Source organism: Pongo abelii, chromosome 2 (assembly GCF_028885655.2).
Source record: "Pongo abelii isolate AG06213 chromosome 2, NHGRI_mPonAbe1-v2.0_pri, whole genome shotgun sequence".
Classification (NCBI taxonomy): Eukaryota; Metazoa; Chordata; class Mammalia; order Primates; family Hominidae; genus Pongo; species Pongo abelii.
In genome coordinates this window covers 67,824,398-67,845,806 of record NC_085928.1, presented here as the reverse complement: position 1 = coordinate 67,845,806, position 21,409 = coordinate 67,824,398, and the positions used below count along the sequence as shown (strand labels likewise).

At 46.0% G+C, this 21,409-nt stretch overlaps 1 protein-coding gene across 2 annotated transcripts in view; it reads left to right on the top strand.

Annotated features, from left to right (window-relative positions):
• SLC6A11 (solute carrier family 6 member 11) overlaps positions 1 to 21,409 on the top strand; it is a 124,375-nt gene that overhangs the window by 77,643 nt on the left and 25,323 nt on the right. For both annotated transcript variants that reach the window (XM_002813433.5, XM_009238698.4), the window contains one exon: positions 18,156 to 18,259. In XM_002813433.5, coding sequence (XP_002813479.3) covers positions 18,156 to 18,259 — 104 coding nt within the window. The remainder of the gene's footprint in view (positions 1 to 18,155; positions 18,260 to 21,409) is intronic.

Genomic DNA, 21,409 nt, shown 5'->3' with positions numbered 1-21,409 from the left:
GGCAGCCCCTCCCTCACAGTGGCTTTGCCCCAAAGCCAAGGCCACTGTGTCCCACACATTATCCAGGAGGGCGTGTTGTGGTGGCCTGCCATCTCCCGTTAGTCCACCGAGGTTAGCTGCCCCTCCTGGTTTCCTGCCTGACACAGCCCTGCATGTTTACCCATTCCCCCAGGCCCCTGGGTCCTGCTGCTCCCACTGGCCTATGTGAACCAGGATGCTCCGTTAGTCAGATTCCCAAGGAACTGGCGCCATTTAAAGCTGTCACTGCTTCCATTCAGATGAGCATAAGAGAGGCCATGTGAGCAGGTGGCAATGTGACCCTGAAGGCTGGCAGGACCTGAGAGGTGGAAGGAGAATGGTATCTAAGCAGGGCAGGGAGGTCAGTGAGTGTCAAGCAGTGAAATCCGTTTGGACATTGGGCCTGCAGAGAGCAGAGAGACAGGTAAGATAAGAGCGTTTGGCTCCAGGCTCATTTACACCACCTCTCCTCTTGGTGAAGATGATGGCAGTCTACTGGGAAGACGAAGGTAAGCAGCAGCCAGGCAATGCACAGAAAGACAAATATCATGTGATCTCACTTATCGTGTATGTAGAATCTAGAAAAGTCAAACTCACAGAAGCAGAGAGTAGAATGGTTGTTCCCAGGGGTTGGGTGGGCAGGGTTGGAGAGACTGGGTCAAAGGATATAAGATGTCAATGCCATAAGTGGAATGAGTTCAGGAGATCTATCGTACAGCGTGGTGACATAGGCAATAACATGCAATACAATCAATCATGTGTACTTGAAAATCGCTAAGAGAATAATTTTAAGTGTTCTCGCCACAAAAAAAGTAAGCAAGGCAATGCATATGTTATTTAGCCTGACTTAGCCATTCCATAGTGTTTATGGATTTCAAAACATCATGTCTAAACCACAAATATATAGAATTTTTGTCAATTAAAAGTTAAAAAATAATTTGGAGCATATTTTTTAAAAAGTGAGGGCTTTGGGATCATACAGATCTAGGATTGAGTCTTCCAGGTATCAGCTGAGTGATCCCCCAGGGCCTCGTCTTCTTCCTCTGTGAAGTGGAGATGATAATAGTACCAGCCTATGGTGTTGTTGTGAGAACTCAGGGAGATAAACAGCCTGGAAGTGCCTAGTAAAGAGAGGGAGGCCCATGAGGATTCCAAGGGCTGGTTTTCTGCTGCTGAGATAATGCAAGAGAATCCACTCACCTCTTTTAAAACTTAATTTTTTTAATTTGAGAGAGTGCATTTTATTGATTAAAAAAGAGAGTTGGTAATACTACTTTTTGTAGAAATATGAAGACAACATGAAGTTTGGACTAATGACTCTTGGGAACTTGGTACTTTTTTTTTCTAATCTTATTTAAGTTCCAGGATATATGTGCAGGACATATGCACTATGGAATACTATGCAACCATAAGAAGGACTGAGATCATGTCCTTTGCAGGGACATGGATGGAGCTGGAAGCCATTATCCTCAGCAAACTAACACAGGGACAGAAAACCAAACACCTCATGTTCTTGCTTATAAGTGGGAGCTGAGCAATGAGAACACATAGACACAGGGAGGAAAACAACACACACCGGGGCCTGTTGGGGGGATAGCAGGAGGGAGAGCGTCAGGATAAATAGCTAATGCATGTGGGGCTTACTACCTAGGTGATGGGTTCGTAGGTGCAGCAAACCGCCATGGCACACATTTATCTATGTAAACTTTTTTAGGAGCAAGGGTTGTCTTTGCATGTGCAGGTAATGCTCATATGGGTAGCTTGCATGGCTTCTCAAAGGTCGGGAGCGCATCAGGATAAATAGCTAACGCATGTGGGGCTTACTACCTAGGTGATGGGTTAGTAGGTGCAGCAAACTGCCACGGCACACACTTATCTATGTAAACTTTTTTTAGGAGCAAAGGTCGTCTTTGCATGTGCAGGTGATGCTCATGTGGGCAGCTTTTGTGGCTTCTCAAAGGCCCATGATGAGAGGATGTCTCCTCCTTTCTCCTAATGCTGCCCAAGGTGAATGCCTGCAGAGAGACCGAGAGGCCCCAAGGCCCGGTTCCTTAAGGTCTGTCCACTGGGCCTGGCAAAGGAGGCATTGACCCTGCAGTGAAGGCTGGGCAGGGCGAGCTGTTGTAGCATTTCTGGGACAGAGCAAGTGGGCCTGGCCTCCTGCCCTTTGTAGAACATCCACACCAGGGTGGGGAGGAGACAGTCAGGGCCTCTGAGGCCAGCTCCTCCCAGGGCTAGAAAAGCTGGCTTTTCTTCTGTTACCCCAAGTGGGACCTGCCTAGTCAGCCCCACACACCCTTCAAAGATGCTTTTTCAGGCCCAAAGGAATGACCCCTCTCTAGCCACTTAGCATTTACTGTGAGCCAGGTGCTCTGTGCACACTCTAAAAACCTAGTCTCATTTTGTCTTCAGAACAACTCTGGCAGCTTGGAATGATGATTTTCCCCATTGTACCCACAAAGAAACTGAGGCTCAAAGAGGTGACCTCCTCAAGGTGGCCCAGCAGAGCTGGAACTCAACCAGATCTGTCTGATTTTGTGAGATTTTATACTTGCTCCCCTTTCTCTCTTGATCTGTGGAAAACTTCTACCTTACCCAGAAGGGAAACGGCTGAAAATGAGATTTAAGAACTGCTCAGATGAATCTGTCAGTCACAGATGGATGATATCAGGGGCTTGCTTGACTTTCTTTTTCCTCATATGCTTTCTAGATTGCAAGGCCCTGAGCACAGGATGGGGAGCTTTATTCTTTCTATAGTCTCCATGTGCTATACAGGGTGCTCAGGAAATGTTGAGGAGCATAGACCCACTAACATTAAGCTTCTTAGCAGCAGAAAGCCCCAAACACCTTTTGCCCTAACTTCCAATGAAATACATGTATTAGTCCATATTCACATTGCTGATAAACACATACCCGAGACTGGACAATTTACAAAAGAAAGAGGTTTATCGGTCTTACCGTTCCACGTGGCTGGGGAGGCTTCACAATCATAGCAGAAGGTGAAAGGCACATCTCACATGGTGGTGGTAAGAGAGAGACTGAGAGCCAAGTGAAAGGGATTTCCCCTTATCAAACCATCAGATTTTGTGAGACTTATTTACTACCATGAGAACAGTATGGGGGAACTGCCCCCATGATTCAATTATCTCCCACCAGATCCCTCCTATAACACGTAGAAATTATGGGAATACAATTCAAGATGAGAGTTGAGTGGGGACACAGAGCCAAACCACATCATTCTGCCCCTGGCCCCTCCTAAACCTCATGTCTTCACATTTCAAAACCAATCATGCCTTCCCAACAGTCCCCCAAAGTCTTACTTCAGCATTAACTCAAAAGTCCACAGTCCAAAGTCTCATCTGAAACAAGGCAAGTCCCTTCTGCCTATGAGTCTGTAAAATCAAAAGCAAGTTAGTTAGCTCCTAGACACAATGGAGGTATAGGCATTGGGTAAATACAACCCTTCCAAATGAAAGGAATTGGCCAAAACAAAGGGGCTACAGGCCCCATGCAAGTCTGAAATCCAGCAGGGTAGTCAAATCTTAAAGCTCCAAAATGATCTCCTTTGAGTCCATGTCTCATATCCAGGTCACGCTAATCCAAGAGGTGAATTCCCATGGTCGTGGGCAGCTCCACCCCTGTGGCTTTGCAGGGTACAGCCTACCTCCTGGCTGATTTCATGCGCTGGTGTTGAGTGTCAGTGACTTTTCCATGCACATGGTGCAAACTGTCAGTGTATCTACCATTCTGGGGTCTGGAGGACAGTGACCCTCTTCTCACAGCTCCACTAGGCGGCGTCCCAGTAGGGACTCTGTGTAGGGGTTCTGACCCCACATTTCCCATCCGCACTGCCTTAGCAGAGGTTCTCCATGAGCACCCTGCCCCTGTAGCAAACTTCTCTCTGGACATCCAGGCATTTCCATACATCTTCTGAAATCTAGGCAGAGGTTCCCAAACCCCAATTCTTGATTTATGTGCACTCCCAGGCTCAACACCATGTGGAAGCTGCCAAGGCTTGGGGCTCACACCCTCTGAAGCCATGGCCAGAGCTCTACATTGGCCCCTTTAGCCATGAATGGAGTGGCTGGGACGCAGGGCACCATGTCCCCAGGCTGCAGAGAGCATGGAACAGGAACTCTGGGACCAGCCCAGGACACCATTTTCTCCTAGGCCTCTGGGCCTGTGATGGGAGGGGCTGCTGTGAAGACTTCTGACATGCCCTTGAGACATTTTCCCTAACATTTGGCTCCTGGTTACTTATGCAAATTTCTGCAGTCGGCTTGAATTTCTCCTCAGAAAATGGGTTTTTCTTTTCTATCACATTGCTACAAATTTATCACATATCACAGGCTACAGATTTTCCAAACTTTTATGTCCTGCTTCCCTTATAAAACTGAATGCCTTTAATAGCACCCAAGTCACCTCTTGAATGCTTTGCTGCTTAGAAATTTCTTCCACCAGATACCCTAAATCATCTCTCTTAAGTTCAAAGTTCCACAAATATCTAGGACAGTGGCAAAATGCCACCAGTCTCTTTGCTAAAACACAACAAGAGTCACATTTGCTCCAGTTTCCAACAAGTTCCTCATCTCCATCTGAGACACTTCAGCCTGGATTTCATTGTCCATGTCATTATCAGCATTTTTGTCAAAGCTATTCAACAAATCTCGAGGGAGTTCCACACTTTCCCACACTTTTCTATCTTCTTCTGAGCCCTTTAAACTATTCCAGCCTCTGCCTGTTACCTATTTCCAAAGTCACTTCCACATTTTTGGGTATCTTTTCAGCAGCACCCCACTCCCAATACCAATTTACCGTATTAGTCCATTTTCATGTTGCTGATAAAGACATACCTGAGACTGGGCAATTTACAAAAGAAAGAGGTTTATTGGACTTACAGTTCCATGTAGCTGGGGAAGCCTCACAATCATGGCAGAAAATGAAAGGCATGTCTCACATGGTGGCGGCAAGAGAGAGAATGAGAGCCAAGCAAAACAGGTTTCCCCTTATCAAACCATCAAATCTCATGAGACTTATTCACTACCATGAGAACAGTATGGGGGAAACTGCCCCCATGATTCAATTATCTCCCACTGGTCCCTCCCACAACATGTAGAAATTGTGGGAGTACAATTCAAGATGAGATTTGGGTGGGGACACAGAGCCAAACCATATCAGTGCAGAAATTTCCTCTCTGCATCTCCAACTGTGCTTGGTTCCTTCTAGCCACATGAGCTCACCCCAGGACTGGAGCTCTCAGCCAGGGAGGAGACTCTTCCACTGTTGACTATGCCTGTTCCCACCCCCCAGCCACCACAGATATCCCCTGGGAGCCTCCTTGGGGCATAAATTTGAGTGTGTTCCCATTCACTGTCAGAATTCTGTTTCACATGGAATTGAGTAGTATCTTCCTGCATCCTTGGTATGGCTACCATAAGCATTTTCCTACTTGGGAACTTTGAGTGGTTTCTGCCCAAAGATATAGTGATGAATGAAACACAGCTCTGAATTCCATGAGATTCTGGAAGATCTATTCCATTTCCCCTCTCAGCCTCTTGCTTAGAAGCATTTCTGCTGGGCAGCTTCTGACAGATTTCTCCTTTCCTGCCCTCTAGGCCTTTGCTGGTAGCATTTATTCCACTGGAATAGCCTGCCACTTTCTGCCAGCCTTCCAGGCCAGCATAAGTGCCAGAAATCCACTAAAAACACATATCTCCATCAGTATGGTGTCATTTTCCTCCTTCCTTTCTGTGTCCCTTGTGTTTGATGTGAAGTTTGTCCCTAGTATGGAGCAGGAGCTTAAATACAGGTGTTCCAGTGTCTTCCTGGGCTTTTAAAACTGCAAGGTTGAAATGCCCTATGGAAAATGGGCTCAGCTGACCCAAAACCATAACCCTATTATAAAGCCTGGGATGGCTGGGCTGGATGATTCTCTCTTGCAGGTTTCTGCTCACTCACTCACTCTGACAGGTGGTGGATGTCTTTCCCCATAGCTACACTGAAGGCAGAAGAGTGCTGTGATTGATTAGTAATGTCTGCCCTGGGCAGAAATGGGGGTGGGATGTGCATGTCACGTACTTGCCATCTCCATTGCAATGTAGTTCCCTTATTTTACAAGTTGGAAAACTGGGGCTAGGAGAAAATAATGAACTTTAGGGAGAACACACAGGAACTTTAAGGGCAAGCTGCAATCGGAGCCAGGTGTCCTGTCCCTCTCAGTCCAGTATGTTCTCCACTTGGCCTGGTAGTTAGGACTTGGTGTGAGCTTTGAGCACCCCTTTCCTGTGTGCTGGAGACCCTAAGCAGCTGTGGGCACCCTACAGACATTTCTTGAGTGCTTATCATGTGTCAGCAATGTGCAAAGGGTTGGGGATTCAAAAGTGAGAAAGCAGAGCACCCTGCTCTCAGAAAGCTTCCATTCTAGTTGGGGGAGACAGACAATAAACAATGAATGCCACGATGTGATCTTAGATATTTATTTCTCTATCTGCAGCCAGACACAGAAGTGGCTATCTTCACCATTGTGGCTGTTTTCTTTTCCGTTCTCCTCCCAAGGACGTCTTTTCTATTGCTTGAAGTTTAGCTCCCATTCGGCTCCTCCAGGGCATGGAGCACCCCGGCTTGCCGTTTCATTTCCTGGCTTTGAACAAGTTCCATGGTTATTAGCAAAGAAATGTGGTTCTAGGGGGAGATGATGAGGCTTCATCCTAACTGTCTGCTCGGCTGACACAAAAGAACCTGCCTGATCAGGCTGGGATTGGAGGCAGAAGTCTGGCTTGATCTGGGAGCGCCTAGCCCAGTGCTGCCTATGGGATGTGGGTTCTGCAGCCCCACCATCATTGCCCGCTCTGACTCCCCCTGCCTCAGTGGCTCCTAGCCAGGACTAGGCAGGACTGCTGGCCCAGGGTCATTTAGAAACAAGCGGGGGCATAGTTTTGGCTGCTAGAATGAATGGGAGACTTCTAGCATTTAGAGAGTGGGGGCTGGTGGGCAGACATCCTACAGGGAGCAGGACAGTCCTGCACAATGAATTATCTTATCCAAAATGTCAAGAGCCTCCCCCTTAAGGAACACTCCTCAGGGGAGAGCTTGGCCTAAACTGTCTTTCCCTGAGTCTGTGTGGACATCCTGAGTCTGCGTGGACATCCTGAGTCTGCGTGGAAGAGCTTGGGGCTAGGAATTGCCGTCTTCAGGCCTTGCTCAGGCTCATCCTTCTCTGAGCCTCCCGCATTTAGTACTTTGGTAAAATGGGGCTTAAGCAACTGATGTGATGGATTAAGGGGAGGCCAACTGCCCATCTGCCCTATGCACTCTCCATGCCTGGACATGGCTATCCAGCCTCCTGGGCAAAAGCTCAGCCACAGTGACCCTCGTTCCCTGCTCCACACAAAGGGGCCACCGGGGTCAGCCTACACACCCAAACTCCCCCTGCACAGGATTGAACAGCTCCTCACCGCCCGCAGCGCAACCCTTTAGCCCAGTGACACTTTACTGGCAGGGCCCTGGTTGGCCCCAGGGCCGGCTGCCCAGGGAAGGGCTTGGCACCAGAGCGAGAGGCTGCAGAACATATTTCCAGTTGGGCTTACAGGCCAAGAGCCTCAGCCCCTTCCCACCACTGTTCCCACTGGCCCTGCCCGCCTGCCCAGCACATTAGCATTTAAATATCTCCAAAGTCGTCTCCACCGAAGCCCTCTCCCCCCATGGAATCCACCAGGGAGGGAGCATTTGAATCCCTCTCCCAGACTCCCCTTTCCTCATAATGGCCATACTGTATTCATCAGCTTCTGTATGTGGCATTAGCCGAAAGAAGGAGCAAGGGCGCCTAGCAACCCAGAGGAGGCTGAGAAAGAGGTGGGAAGGAAGTGATTTTCATGTAATCATTCACTTCTACAAAAGCCGTTGTCAGGTACACACTGGAAACACAGCTGTTTTATTATTCTCCTAACCTACTTTTAATCTTTTGAGAATCCTTACCAATATAAAAGGCAAAAAGAAAGAGCTTAATTCAGCCATTTTCTGCCAGGCCATATAAGTTATATTTTTGCCTCAAACCAAGGCTCTGCTTACAAAAGTTGTATGTGCATGTGTCTATGTGTGTGTGGGTCTGTGTGTGTGTGTGTGTGTGTGTGTGGGTGTGGTAGCTGTCTGTTTGAAAGAAAATGTTGAAGAAAGAAAAGGCTGTGGGTTGGAAGCCCCAGGAGGGCCCCAAGCTCTGTTCTGGCTTCTTGGATCCAAAAGCCCCCCATGTGCTGTTGGGTCTGACGGTTTTCACACATCTTGGCCAGGCGCTGGAACAGCAAGGAGCCTAGGAGGGATGAAGTATTGGTTCTTCCCATCCATCCCTGTTGGACCCAAGCTGGTAGCCCTAAGAGGCATGTGTATCTGCTTTAATGATGGGCAATTCAGCATTTGGTGCTTCTCAGAAGTCTGATTAGTTCACCTGATGGGAAGGGAAGCTGGGATGTTGGAAAGGACGTGGGCGCTTATTTGCATAGTATAGTTGAGAATCGTCAGCCACCAGAAGAAACCAGATTAAAGGGATGGTACCAGGTACTCCACTACACACTTTACATTCATTATGTCTTTCTTTCACAGGCAAAGAAGTTGAGGTTCAAAGAGGTGAAGTAATTTGCCCAGGGTTGCATAGCAGTAAGCAGAAGAGCAGAGCTCCAAGCTGGGTCTGCTGACCCCAAAGTTTTTGCCCTTTTCATTAAGCTCCTGCAAGGCTCAAAGCATGGAGCCTGGCTAGAGCTATCTCGTTTAACTTAGGCCCCTTTTGCTTGGTGTTTCAGTGCCTTCTTCCAAGGTGGGCCAGATTCCTGGGGCAATTAGGAGATTCATTTGTTCGTAAGCCCAAAGTGACTCCTCACACTGGCCAGTGTGTACATTTCTCTAAAGTAAATGGACAAGTGACTTCCTCTCCCTGGGTGTTAGTTTATTCATCTATAAAAGGGAGATAATAAATAACAATGGCACCCACCTTAACGGTGTGGACGAGGTGAGTTTAATACCTGTAAAGCACTTTCCATCTGGTATGTCATAGGTGCTAATAAAAGTTAGTTGGTGTCATTGTGATCATCAGCATGACTATCATCATACACCCTCTTACTGGTGCTTTCATGGCAGGATGGGTTAATGCTGCATTTGTCAAAGACCTAAGGCATTACCACAGCAAACACCAGCCAATTCCAGGACATAGAGATGGATTTAGTTGGTTGGTCGGCTGATGCTGGCTTTGGTGACAAGCAGAGGCATGCCCTTCTGCTCTGATTGACAGCTCTCTTTGCAGATTTGAAAGCACATTTCTAGGGTAGCTTTTTTTCTGTAAGCTGTTTTGCCATAGATGCTGTATAAAATCCCAGAGCAGCATCTGTACCTTCATGGGTAGGCGGGACCCTGGCCCCTACTGCCACTGAACTCACTACTACACTGAACTCATCTCCCATACCCCTCCCCCACAAGTTGTTCCTCTCTGCCAGATGTTGTATGAGAGCTTATCTGCCTTTGCTTGCTGTCTGTCTCTCCCACTAAAGTGTAAGCTCCTTAAGGGTAGGAGCTCTGTAACATTTAGTGACAGCTTCAGCCTCCATTCCTGGGACTTGTGCCTGGCACATGGTAGACACTAAATGCATGCTTATGGTGGGGGGAAGAGGGAATAGGCTTTTTTGTTTCCTTCAGGTTTTTGAGTACTGGAATATCCTGGGAGGGAATGAATGTTGACTAAGCACCTGCTGCTCATGAGGGCTCCTGGCTGGGTTTCTCAATACTCTCCAGAGTATTTCTCAATGCTCTCCAAGAGCCAGGACGGTACTGAAGGTTTGTTTCACAAATGTTATTTCAACTTCTGTGTGTGAGACAGACATGCTGCCCACATATGCACGATGACCGTCTCCCCAGTCTCCCCAATTGGATAAGTCACTCCAAGAGGTAGGAAAAAGAAGTAAAGTTTCCTCCCCCAAACATCTAAGAAATTAGACATTCTACTTGCATGATCAATGTAGGAATGTGGAGAAAAGGTGAGCGTGTTTCCAGCAACCCACCTGTGTCTAACCTGGGGATGATGATGCTCACCTCAGGGCAGTGTGTGGGACACACAGATCATAGGACATACAGTATTGTAAACTGTAAAGTGCTGTCCATGTGGACTGGGACAGCGTGTGCTGAGTATCCATCATGATGACTGTAGCTAAAGTGTGGGTGGGGAAAATTTGTCCTTTTCCATCCATCCTTTCTTGCTTCTCCCAGCAAATGTCATCAAGGAGCTACTCTGTGCAGCCCTGTGGCCCTAGCTGGGAAGGTGGGCTACGCCATTATTCATTGCTCTCTGTACCTACTGTGCACCAGGGCTCATTGGAACCAGTTGCCTTGAAAGAGGTGAGGTTGCCCCAGAGCTGGAGGCGGGACCACCTCTCTTCTAAAGGGGCCCCACTCCCCTGTTCCCATGCAAATCTGTCCTCCAAACCTCTGAATGTGGACCGCCCACAGCTGCACTGCCAGAACGCCCCCCATTCATTGCTGCAGAACATGGAGAGTGATCCCTTTCTCAGCTACTGACCCAACTTCCTTAGGGTTTGTTTTGTTGAGACTGTTTTCCCTTCAAATTGTGTTGAGAAATAGGAAGCCCTTTCTCCGCTGAGCTGCTCCCTTTGTAGCATCCTGGGAGATGCTGGTCAGTAGGGCTCAGTTGCCTGGTCTTCCTTTCATTGAGGTGGGGTTGCCTTTGTTCTGTTTGACTTGACAGCTGCAGAGCTGTTTAAATCCCAGCTGAGACTACAGGCCTACTCAGCAGACCAGGAGGTCCTAGCTTTTCTCTGTAAAGTGTAGAGCCAGAACGCTCTGGGTTCAAACCTGACTCTCTCCCTTATAAGCTGTTTGACTTTTCAGGAGCCTATTTCCACTTCTGAAAAAATGGAGACAATAATACTTACCTAGTAAGATCATTATGCAAATTATGAGATTGTGTACATGAGCCTGTAGTACGCACTAGGTTTCAGCAAACATTAACTCAAGGTTTTCACTTCTTAAGGCATTACCAAACCTATGGAAGGGCTGGTTCATGAATGTTCTGTTAGCTTATTTTACTAGACTTTCTTTCTCCTTTTGTCAAATCATTCTAATGCCCACCATGATTTTGTTTGTCTGTGCTTGTGGAATTTTTAGTTGAAGAAAGTAGCTGTAGGTGAAATAGATTTGGGATAATGCTTTGGCAGAGATAATGCTGTGTTCATCAGTCATTTATTTTTCTCTTCTTGAGTAAATGGGAAGACTACATTCCCCAGAGTTCCTTGTATTTAGTTTGCAACCAAGTCACTTGGGTGTGGCCAATGATACGTATTTGGGAATGAAGACAACCCTCAGGCCTAATCCTTAAAACCTTCCCAAGCAAACCTCCAGTTTCTCTGCCTCAGAGGCTGTGCTGGAAGCTTGTGTTGAGGGACGGTGGTGTCATAAAGGAAAAACACTTAATATCACAAATCATTGGGTGCAAGAGAGCCCCTTCACAGGGGCTATGCTTTAATCTTTGTGTGGGTGAGAAATAAACTTTTATTGTGCTAAAATACTGAAATCTGTGGGTTTATTGTTTAATACAGCGTAATCTAGCAGTAATTATCTTAACAAGTACACCACCTCACTGATGAGTTCATTAGTTCCTTTCTAGACTGAGAGGCAAGGATGACATTTGGAGCCGTGTTGCATTTTCACAACCACAGGCATCTGTTTAAGAAACAAACATATATCAGTTATGCTTTCTGTAAAGAGCCTAATGATGCAGACTCCATGTAAAGACATCCCATGGTTCTTCATGGGATGTTTTCAAGAAATCTAATCCTGTACATTCTCAGGCTCTGCTATGCCCAAATGAGTATGTGTCTCAGCAGAAAAGCTGATCTCAACATTGGTTTTTCAAATGTGAAAAATAGAAGAGGCAAGAGAAGAAAATTTTAGATCTGGAATCAGAGAGATGTTAAGTTACTGCTAAAATCCTGGTGATGATCAAATATATGTCTCTAGCCCAGACATCGATATGTAGCCCTAGACTTTCCATGTATCTCTTGAACATCTCACTTGATGTCTCAAACTTCCCTTCTCCAAATTAATACCCATTTCCCCACTTTATACCTTCAACCACCCTTAAAAACACCTGGATCATCTAGTGTTGCACCCCCACCCACCATATTGCTCAGATCTGGGTATTCGTCTCTCACCTCCAGCCAAGATCAATCTTGTATAACTTGCCCTCTAAAGATTTCTTGAGAATCAAGAAGATAAGGTGGCAACAGAAAAAAAAATTATTTTAACTTCCTGGAATCTTCTCACCCAAACAGAGAAACAAGGGTAGTAAAACAAAAACCCTATGGACAGCACCTTCAGCACAGTTAGGTGACACCATGAACCACAAAATGTGAATAGATGGGGCCAGATGCCAACAGCAATGATATCTGCATGATGTCAGTTCTGTAGGATAAGATGAAGATGAACATAAAGGCAAAGAGAATTCTGAAGATCCAGCACCAGGAAACCCAGAAAGCTCTAACATGTACTGGGAGAGGACTCTCTTTGGGGGTAGAAGCTTAGTGGACCTATCTGAGAACATCACCTCGAATGAGGAGGGGGTCTATGCAGTCTCTAACCCCTAGGTAAGTGGGGGAGGACTGCAGCAAATCTGGGCAGAGGTCTGGGCCCTGTGAACACTACGCACTAACCAGTTGAGTCTTCATGGTCATTAAGGAGAAATTATGGGAAGCAGAATCCAAATTGAGCAGGACAGAGACACTAGAGGAAATGAAAGGAGAAATTTTGGATAGGAGTGGGAGAAAAGAATAGAGAACAATAATTTCAGAAAGTACTATCTGTATGGCCATAGTTTTAAAGAGTTTTTGGCAATAAAAGAAGAAGGAAAGTTCAGACTGCAAGTCTAGAAAAATCTATCCTGGACCACTCTCATTCCTCTATGCAAGGAAATCCTCTCCTAAGAGTACAGGAAAATCTATCTCACCTAAACGTGAGCAACAGAAGAGGACTGTGATAAAAACTTATGCAAAGCTATGATAAGGAAAATAATTATGGGGAGAATATTGTCCCAAGGCATTGCACAAAGACAGAACCACAAAACAGTGTAACACTGAAACTTAATATTTCAAAACAAGCTAAAGGAAAATAATAAACCAAAGATACTATGAGACAAATAGCGTAAATGAAATTGTTAGACAAAAAGACTATTTAAAAAGAGAGCTGACAGGAAGGACAACTTACAAAAGAAAAACTATTTCAGAAAAAATAACTAAAATGAAGGAATAACAGTGAATACAGACCATGGATGATATGACAAAGTAAACAGAAGATGGAAAGGAGGAAAAATGTAAAAATAAAGTCAGAAATGAACAAAGACTTTTTAAAGAATGAAAGAAACAGTGATAGGTATAGAAGGTGAGCAAAGAAGGTCCAACATACATACAAGTCCCCAAAGAAGAGACCCACAGCAATGGAAGAGAATAAATACAGCAGTAATTTTGGGATCTTTTTTCTCCTGAAAGAGAAGAATTGAACTTGCATCCTGAAAAAATATACCATGAGCCTGAGAAAATCAACACAGATTAGTCACTGTTGGACTTTAATAAAGTGTAGAACAAAACCTGTTGGACATCCAAACCAAAAGAATAAGTGCTTTATAAGGGGAAGCAAGTTATATTGGCACCAGACCTTTCTACCGCAGCACTTTGTGCCAGAAAGCAACTAAGCAATATATTCCAGATACTCGAGAAAAGAAAAAGAGAGCCAAGGATTTTATATACAGCCAAATTGCCTTTCAAGTATGAAAGTCACAGATCAACTATTCTAAACATGCAAGAACTCAGCTAACATTATTTCCTATGAGCCTTTCCAGAAGAATTTACTGGAAAACAAGCTACAGATAACAAAATTGACTGGAAAGGTATTAACATAAGGGCTGGGGGTGATCGTTAAATTCATAGTTTCCTATCAAATTCACATTAAGTAATGACTATAAGGAGCCTGGCATGTTGGTGCATGCCTGTAGTCACAGCTACTCAGGAGGCTGAGGCAGAAGGATCATTTGAACCCAAGAGTTCAAGGCTGCAGTGAGCCATGATCACACCACTGCACTCCAGCCTTGGCAACATAGCAAGATCCCATCTCATTCAATCAATCAGTAAAGGCTATTATGTGATGGTTGTATGTTCTGATAATCTAGATAGTATATTAAAAATGTGAAGATAATAACATATATATGAAAAGTAGAAAAAGTTTACAGATTGACTTGTAAGTATTAACTGGAAGCAAATGGATATTTCTTCAAATTGGATGCTAGTGGGTAGGGAGGGAAGACAAATGGAGGCTGTAGCTAATTTCAGTATTCCTCACAGCAGAGAACCAACAGACTGTCAAAAAAGGGGAGGATTAAGGATATTGTGTAAAGGTGCTGGTTTAATGGTGAACATCAGAATAAAAATGACAGACTTTTCCCCATAGAGGTAGGAGAGCAAGATGGAAAAATCATTTGAGAACATACCCTTAAAGATTCATGTGAATCTTTAAGCCCAACATGCTCTCTTTCATCTCTTCTCCAATCTCAAAAGGTATGCCTCCTCCAGGCAGCCTTCTCTGATTGCCTTAGCAATCAGAGAAGTTTCTCTTTCCCCCCCATCTGTCTCTCCCAGCTACTGGGCACCTTGTTTTGTGAATGTTTTATCTCACCTGAGGACAGAGATGGAGTGCTATGTAAAATTGAGTGGTATCTCTTTCAGAGTGTGACACAGGGTTCTGCACAGTACACAGGTGAATGCACTCAGTGAATGCTGGTCCATCAGTAATTTGGGATTGATTAGAGGATTTGGGCTCATACCTTCTGGGTTTTTCTAAGAGCTAAATGTTGCTATTAGCTTGAGTTTGAAGTGAGAACAATTCAATCCAACTTGACTTAAATAAAAGAGGAATTTATAGGCCTCTGAAATGAAATGTTCTAGGATAGGTCTGATTTCAGGTCTGATCCAGGGAGTCATGTGCTAATATTGGTCTGCCTTTGCTCTAGACTCTGCTTTCCTGTGTATTGGCCTTAATTCTCAGGTAGACTCTTCCTTCATGGTCAGTGATGCCCCCAGCAGTTACAAGCTTAACATCCCCAGCAAAAAAAAAAAAAAAAAAAAAGTGTCCCATTGACTTGCCTTGTATCATATGCTCATCCATAAACTAGTCACTGTAGCCAAGAGAAATCCTTGGATTGGCCAGGCCTGGGTCATGTGGCCAGCCCTGAATCTACCTCTGAGTAGAGAAGAGGTAGCTTTCCAAAGTAAAATTGAGGTGCCGTTACTGAAAAGGGAAAGATGGATGCTAAGTAGGCAAAAACAGCAGATGTCCATTTCAGTGTTGATGTGCCCAAAGGGCAAATTAAAAAAAAAAAAAACCTGCAAGTGAAAATTGTTGGTTTGGGGGACATATCTTTGGGGCTTGTGGGTCGAAAGCTTTCTTTGGTGTTTTTCTAACTCACAGAGCATTTATTTACCATGTTACGGGGAGGGCCTGCTCCAATGAGTGATGGGATTCAGTCAGGATTGGGGAGCCAGCTCTCCCACAAGTCTGAGGGCTTTGCTCACTCTGGCCTGCACACTCTGGCCCAGGACATTGAAGGAGGGACACCTGGTTTGTGGCTGCATTAACAAGTGTGACTGGAGGCCCAGTGTCTGGTCAGGCACTGAGTAGCTCTGAGTTGCCACTGGGATTTGGCCTCCCATTTCCTGGGTCTGCTGACCTGCTGCACTGCTTTTTGCTTCCCCATGTGGCTCACTGGCCTTACTAAGCAGAACAGGCAATCCACTGAGGTAGCAAATGGGGAAACTGAGACAAAGCAGGAGGAATTAAAAATACAACTACTTCTTCTCAAGTCTTTAACACTTTTTTCTCCACTGGACCCTTCCTACCAACATTTAAGCATCCTTAAGCTTCTATCATTTCCAAAAACCTTCCCCAAATTGTATTTGCCCTTTTACTACCAGCCTATCTCATACCCCCCACACATCGAAATGTCTGGAGTTTGTTCTTGTCTTTCCTCTTTCCAGTTTCTCCTACCCCATCTCAGTGCACTCTGGTCTGCCGGCACTACCTGCCTCCCCCTGCCCCTGCACTTCATGAAAGAGCTCTCCCTAAGTTCCTCACAGAGCTCCAAGACCCTAAACCCAGTGATACTATTGTTAGAGGAGAAAAAAATACACTTATTTCTCAGGTTCAGAGGCAGCATTATGATTTTCCATTTTAATAGGCAATTTGTTGAATGACTTAACACAGTTGAGCAGACCCACAATAGAAAGACTTGTACCATGTAATCCAGTTCTGAAGAAGGAGGAGATACAGATACTTTGCCTGGAAAGGAAAGAGTTCTGGGGTCCAGTGGGCATGAGTATTTTCTTTGAATCTTTAAAATGCTACCACATGGAGGAGAGGGATGTGGCCTGGGTGCCCCCAGAACGAGGAAAACAGAAAGAGAGAGTTCATCTCATCTTAAAAAATGTTCTAATAGTCAGAGCTCTCTGAAGAAGAAAGGGTCTGGGTCAGGAGATAGTGAGCTCCTGGTCGCTGGTGGTAAGCAAGCAGAGACTATTCTGTCAGAAGTACTCAGAAGAGAGTCCTGTGTTGAGTGAGAGGTTACACCACAGGCCTTCTGAGGCTGATTCCACATTGGAAATTCTGGGACTGCATGAGCATACATCTCTAGAGGCAGACCTCCATGGACTTGCATCTGCCACTTCCCAGCTGTGTGGTTTGGGCACATTACTCAACCTCTCTGTTCCTCAGTCTCCTCAGCTGTAAAAGGGGGCCAATAATAGCACCTACCACATAGGGTTGCTGTGAATTTTTTTTTTTTTTTTTTTTTTTTTTTTTTGAGACAGAGTCTTGCTCCGTCACAAAGGCTAGAGTGCAGTGGTGTGATCTGGGCTCACTGTAACCTTCGCCTCCCAGTTCAAGCAATTCTCGTGCCTCAGTCTCCCACGTAGCTGGGATCACAGGCCCCTGCCACCACACCCAGCTAATTTTTGTATTTTTAGTAGAGACAGGGTTTCGCCATGCTGGCCAGGCTGCTCTTAAACTCCTGACCTCAGGTGATCCACCCACCTCAGCCTCCCAAAGTGCTAGGATTACAGGCATGAGCCACCCACCGTGCCCGGCCGGGTTGCCGTGAATATTCAGTAATGCATGAAGGGCAGTAATGCGTGGTGCCTGTACATTGAGAGGTCAGTGTTTCCTGTTTTTTATATTTAGTGCCAGCCCTGTTCTGTAGATGGCATTTGATACCTAAGCATGAGTCTCATCAGCTGCATTTTGATTTGAGCTCTGGATTTTCCTTGGCAACTTCTAGGGGCTGGGATCAAAGGGAGCCTGGAGAAAGTGTTCGAGAAGCCACTGTCATTTCTGTTGTGCATGTCATGCTGTCCACAGCAGTTTTTATCAAAAGGGAGCTTGGGTACTAGGAAAGTAGTTATCTTGTGTACCACATAGGAAGCCTAGAGTGGGGGAATCTGTTCTGAAAGTGAGAAGGACATGGTGGGCCTCCCTCACTCCTCCCCTCCCTGCCACCTTTTATGCTGAGGTCAGCTATGCAAATGTATCACCCTGGACAGAATCTTATGACACTTTTCTCATGGTGGCCTTAATCACAAGGAAAAGGAAGCATTCATTTTACCTTAAACATGACTTACCTTGCAAGCAGGCACTAGATCCCAGGGGCTCATGGTCCTTCTTGCATGAATCCTTGCAACAGTCCTGGTAGGGAAGTTTCTTCCCTACTTTGCGGATAAGGAAACAGCCTCAGAGAGGTTAAGTAACTTGTCCAGGGTCACACAGCTGAGGCTGGGGTCCTAAGCATTCAAATTCTTGCTATTCACTGAGCTATTATTCATAACCTCTGGCAAATTCTGGAATTAATTGAGGACATTTACACTTGATCATATGGTCCCCAAGAATAGAACTCTTTTAAAGGGAGTCCTGGGTAGGTTAGGAAGTTTAATTATCCCTTATGGAGTTTTTCTGAAGGGTAGAGTGTGGGTGGGGGATTTCAGAGACCAGGGCCACCCTCTCACCACACATCTGACTTCTGTTTATGCCAACATCTTTGTGCCTTCCTACAGGTCTGGGTAGATGCTGGAACGCAGATCTTTTTCTCCTATGCCATTTGCCTGGGCTGTCTGACCGCTCTGGGAAGTTATAACAATTATAACAACAACTGCTACAGGTGAGCATTTCCCTGGGCCCTGCCAGCTCTCCACCAAACCCTGAGAGCCCTCTAACCTGCCAGGCTAGTTTATGTTTGTCTGCCCACCTTGCAGGGCCCCAGGAGGAGATAGATAGGCTGTTGGCCTCCCGCTACCGAAGGAAGGGTCAAAGAGGGGCCACCAAGGAGCTAGGAGAATAACAAATGTAGTCAGAGTCTCTCTCAGGCTGCAAAGCCAATCCCCCACCACTACTGGCATCTCATTCAGGTCTCAGTGCCACCTCGTGTGGTAAAGACGTATTCCAGGGTGGATAAGTGACTTTCCCGAGTCACAGAGCTAGTGCATACACCAAGGGCCTTGTTCTCTCGGCTACTATTTAGAAACCTGCTTCCTGCCCTTCGTACTTGACTGTAGGGTCATCTTCTGCCCCACCTGGGGCCAGTGCCCCACTTTGCCCCTCAGCCTAACACGTCTCTCTGGCCTCCTGTAGCTGGCTGCACCAGGGCTGGGAGGGGATTCAGGTGAGGAGGTGAGCCCCAGTGTCTGACCCTTGGCTGCCTGGCCTCTCATGCCTGCAGATTGAGTTCTACAGCAAGGCTGAGACCCGTGGAGGGCGGGGGACCTGCCCAAGGTCACCCAGCTGTGTGTGGTGGAAGTGCTGATCTAGGATGATGGTCAGTCTATTGAGGTTTCGGTCTATTGGGGTCTCTGCACCCCTGAACTCAGTGCCTGGTACACAATAGGTTAATATTTCATGGTAGATGGACAGTGCATCTCTTCCTTAGAGTCTAAGAGCTCCTTAAGCAGGGATAAGACCATGGAATCATGACAGTGCAACGATCCCTTATCACAGAGTAGTGGAGAAAGGAAGGAAGGTTGCTTTTTTTTTTTTTTTTTTTTTTTTTAACAAATGGTTCTGAGATAGGATAAGTATTTTGGGGAAATCATCAAATTAGATTCTCATATATCATCCCATCTTTCCACCGTAATAAGTGTCAGATTGATTAAAGAGTTAAATATTTTTTTAAAAGAAAACCACCCTATAAGTAGGAATGAAATACTGATTTCAGAATGGGAAAAGATGTAGAAAACATCAAAAATAATTAAAGAAATCACAAAAGAACTAAGTGGCAGATTGGTCCACATAAATATGGAGAACATCTAAATTTCTGGAAAGAAACACAGAAACTGTTCAAAGTAGCCACCTCCATAAAGTGAGACTGGGAAGTCAGGGGTTGGGAGGTGGGCTTTTCCCACTTCTACCTTCTATACAGCTTAAATGGGTACGTTTTGTTTAGTTTCTTTTGTTTAACTTTGAGTACGTATTGCTTTTATAATTTTTAAAAAATTGTTAATACAAATACAAATATCATCTACATTATTTTATTTCCAAATATGAGAATTTTCTATAAGACTAACGAGCATCCCAACAACATACGATACTCAAGGGGTTTATATCCACAATATATAAAGAATACAAACAAGTCTATGGGAAAAACACTAAAACACCAGTAAAAAAACAAGCAACACACTCTTTTTTTTCTTTTTCTTTGAGACGGAGTCTCGCTCAGTCACCCAGGCTGGACTGCAGTGGCATGATCTCGGCTCACTGCAAGCTCTGCCTCCCGGGTTCATGCCATTCTCCTGCCTTAGCCTCCCAAGTAGCTGGGACTACAGGCGCCCGCCACCACGCCTGGCTAATTTTTTGTATTTTTAGTAGAGACGGGGTTTCACCGTGTTAGCCAGGATGGTCTTGATCTCCTGACCTCATGATCCGCCTGCCTCAGCCTCCCAAAGTGCTGGGATTACAGGTGTGAGCCACGGCGCCCGGCCCACACACTCTTAAAATATTGAGAGTGTTTTTCCCAAGTCCTGTTAAACATAGGTGAGGGTAGGTGAGCAGGTCATGCCATACCCCTGCTGGTGGGACAGGAACTTGGAATTAACCACCACATCACTGGGTCATCGTGTGGCTCAAGTGGCACCGTGCATTTGAAAGAACTTTTACCAGTGATAGCATCCCTCCCACATTACCCCATCTTTGAGACAGGGAATGTGAAGCTGGTGGAGGCGGTACCTTGCTAGACGTGGCAGGGCCTGGACTCTGACTGGGGTCTCTCGGTGTCCATCCTGGCCTCCCCACTACATCCTTTCTGAGAGCTAGCTTAGCGGTCACATTATGAACTCACCTGTTAAGTCGGCAGTGTTTACTGTGTGTCTACTAAGTGCGAGGCCCTGGAATCGGTGCCATGGGAGCTGCAGACAGCAGTGGTGCAGCCTATAGAATTTGTAACTTGGGGAAATCAAGACAATGGGGAAGTTAATGTGGGCAGGTCCAACATGCTGAAAAGAGAAGCTGTTGTAGAATCCAGTGTGCCATCAGGCCGCCGTGAGTTCTGCTTCTAGGGTTCTTTGGGTGAGAGGTATTTGGGTGACCGGATGACAATGAGATGCTAAAGACAGACAGTCAGAGCAGGCTGTCCAGAAGAAGGCGTCTAGTTTTGTGGAGGATGTGGGCATGGGGGATGAGAAGTAAAGCTCTTTGTCAGCCATAATGAAAATGTTAACCATGGACAGGAAGAGAGAGGCACCCAGATGGGAAGAACAGCACGTGCAGGCTTCCGAGCTGGGCCAAGTCTGACCCCCTTGGGAGTTCTTTCAAATGTACACTGTCTGTGTACAGTATCACCCCATCGGTGGCTTACGGTCAGCATGGGGACCTCTGTGCTGGGCCCTTCAGAGATCACTTGGTCACTGTCCCCTGCAGCTAGGCTGTCAGCACCATGAGGACATGGGCCAGATGTTCTTGTTGTCTGCTGCATCCCTTGTACTTAGTTTAATGCTGGCTTCCATGCAGGGAAGTCAGAACGAAACCACCCCATTACACAAGCAAGGAGACAAGACAGCGGCCCGTGGAGCTCGAGTCCCTTACTCCTGTTTACATTGCCAGGGATGGAGTGTGGCTTTTCACCTGAGTCTTCCTGGCTCTTGCACCCCTATTCCTCACTACCAGGGGTGGCCAGCTCTTTCCCAGCTACTGGAGTTGAAGAGGGTTTGGCCAAAACTGCCTTGTCTCCAGCCTGTGTCTTGGGGCAGTGGCAGCTTCATTCCCCACTGAGTGCATGGAGGATGTATGCTGTCAGCCATGGGTCCCTTCTGCTTCCCCCTCC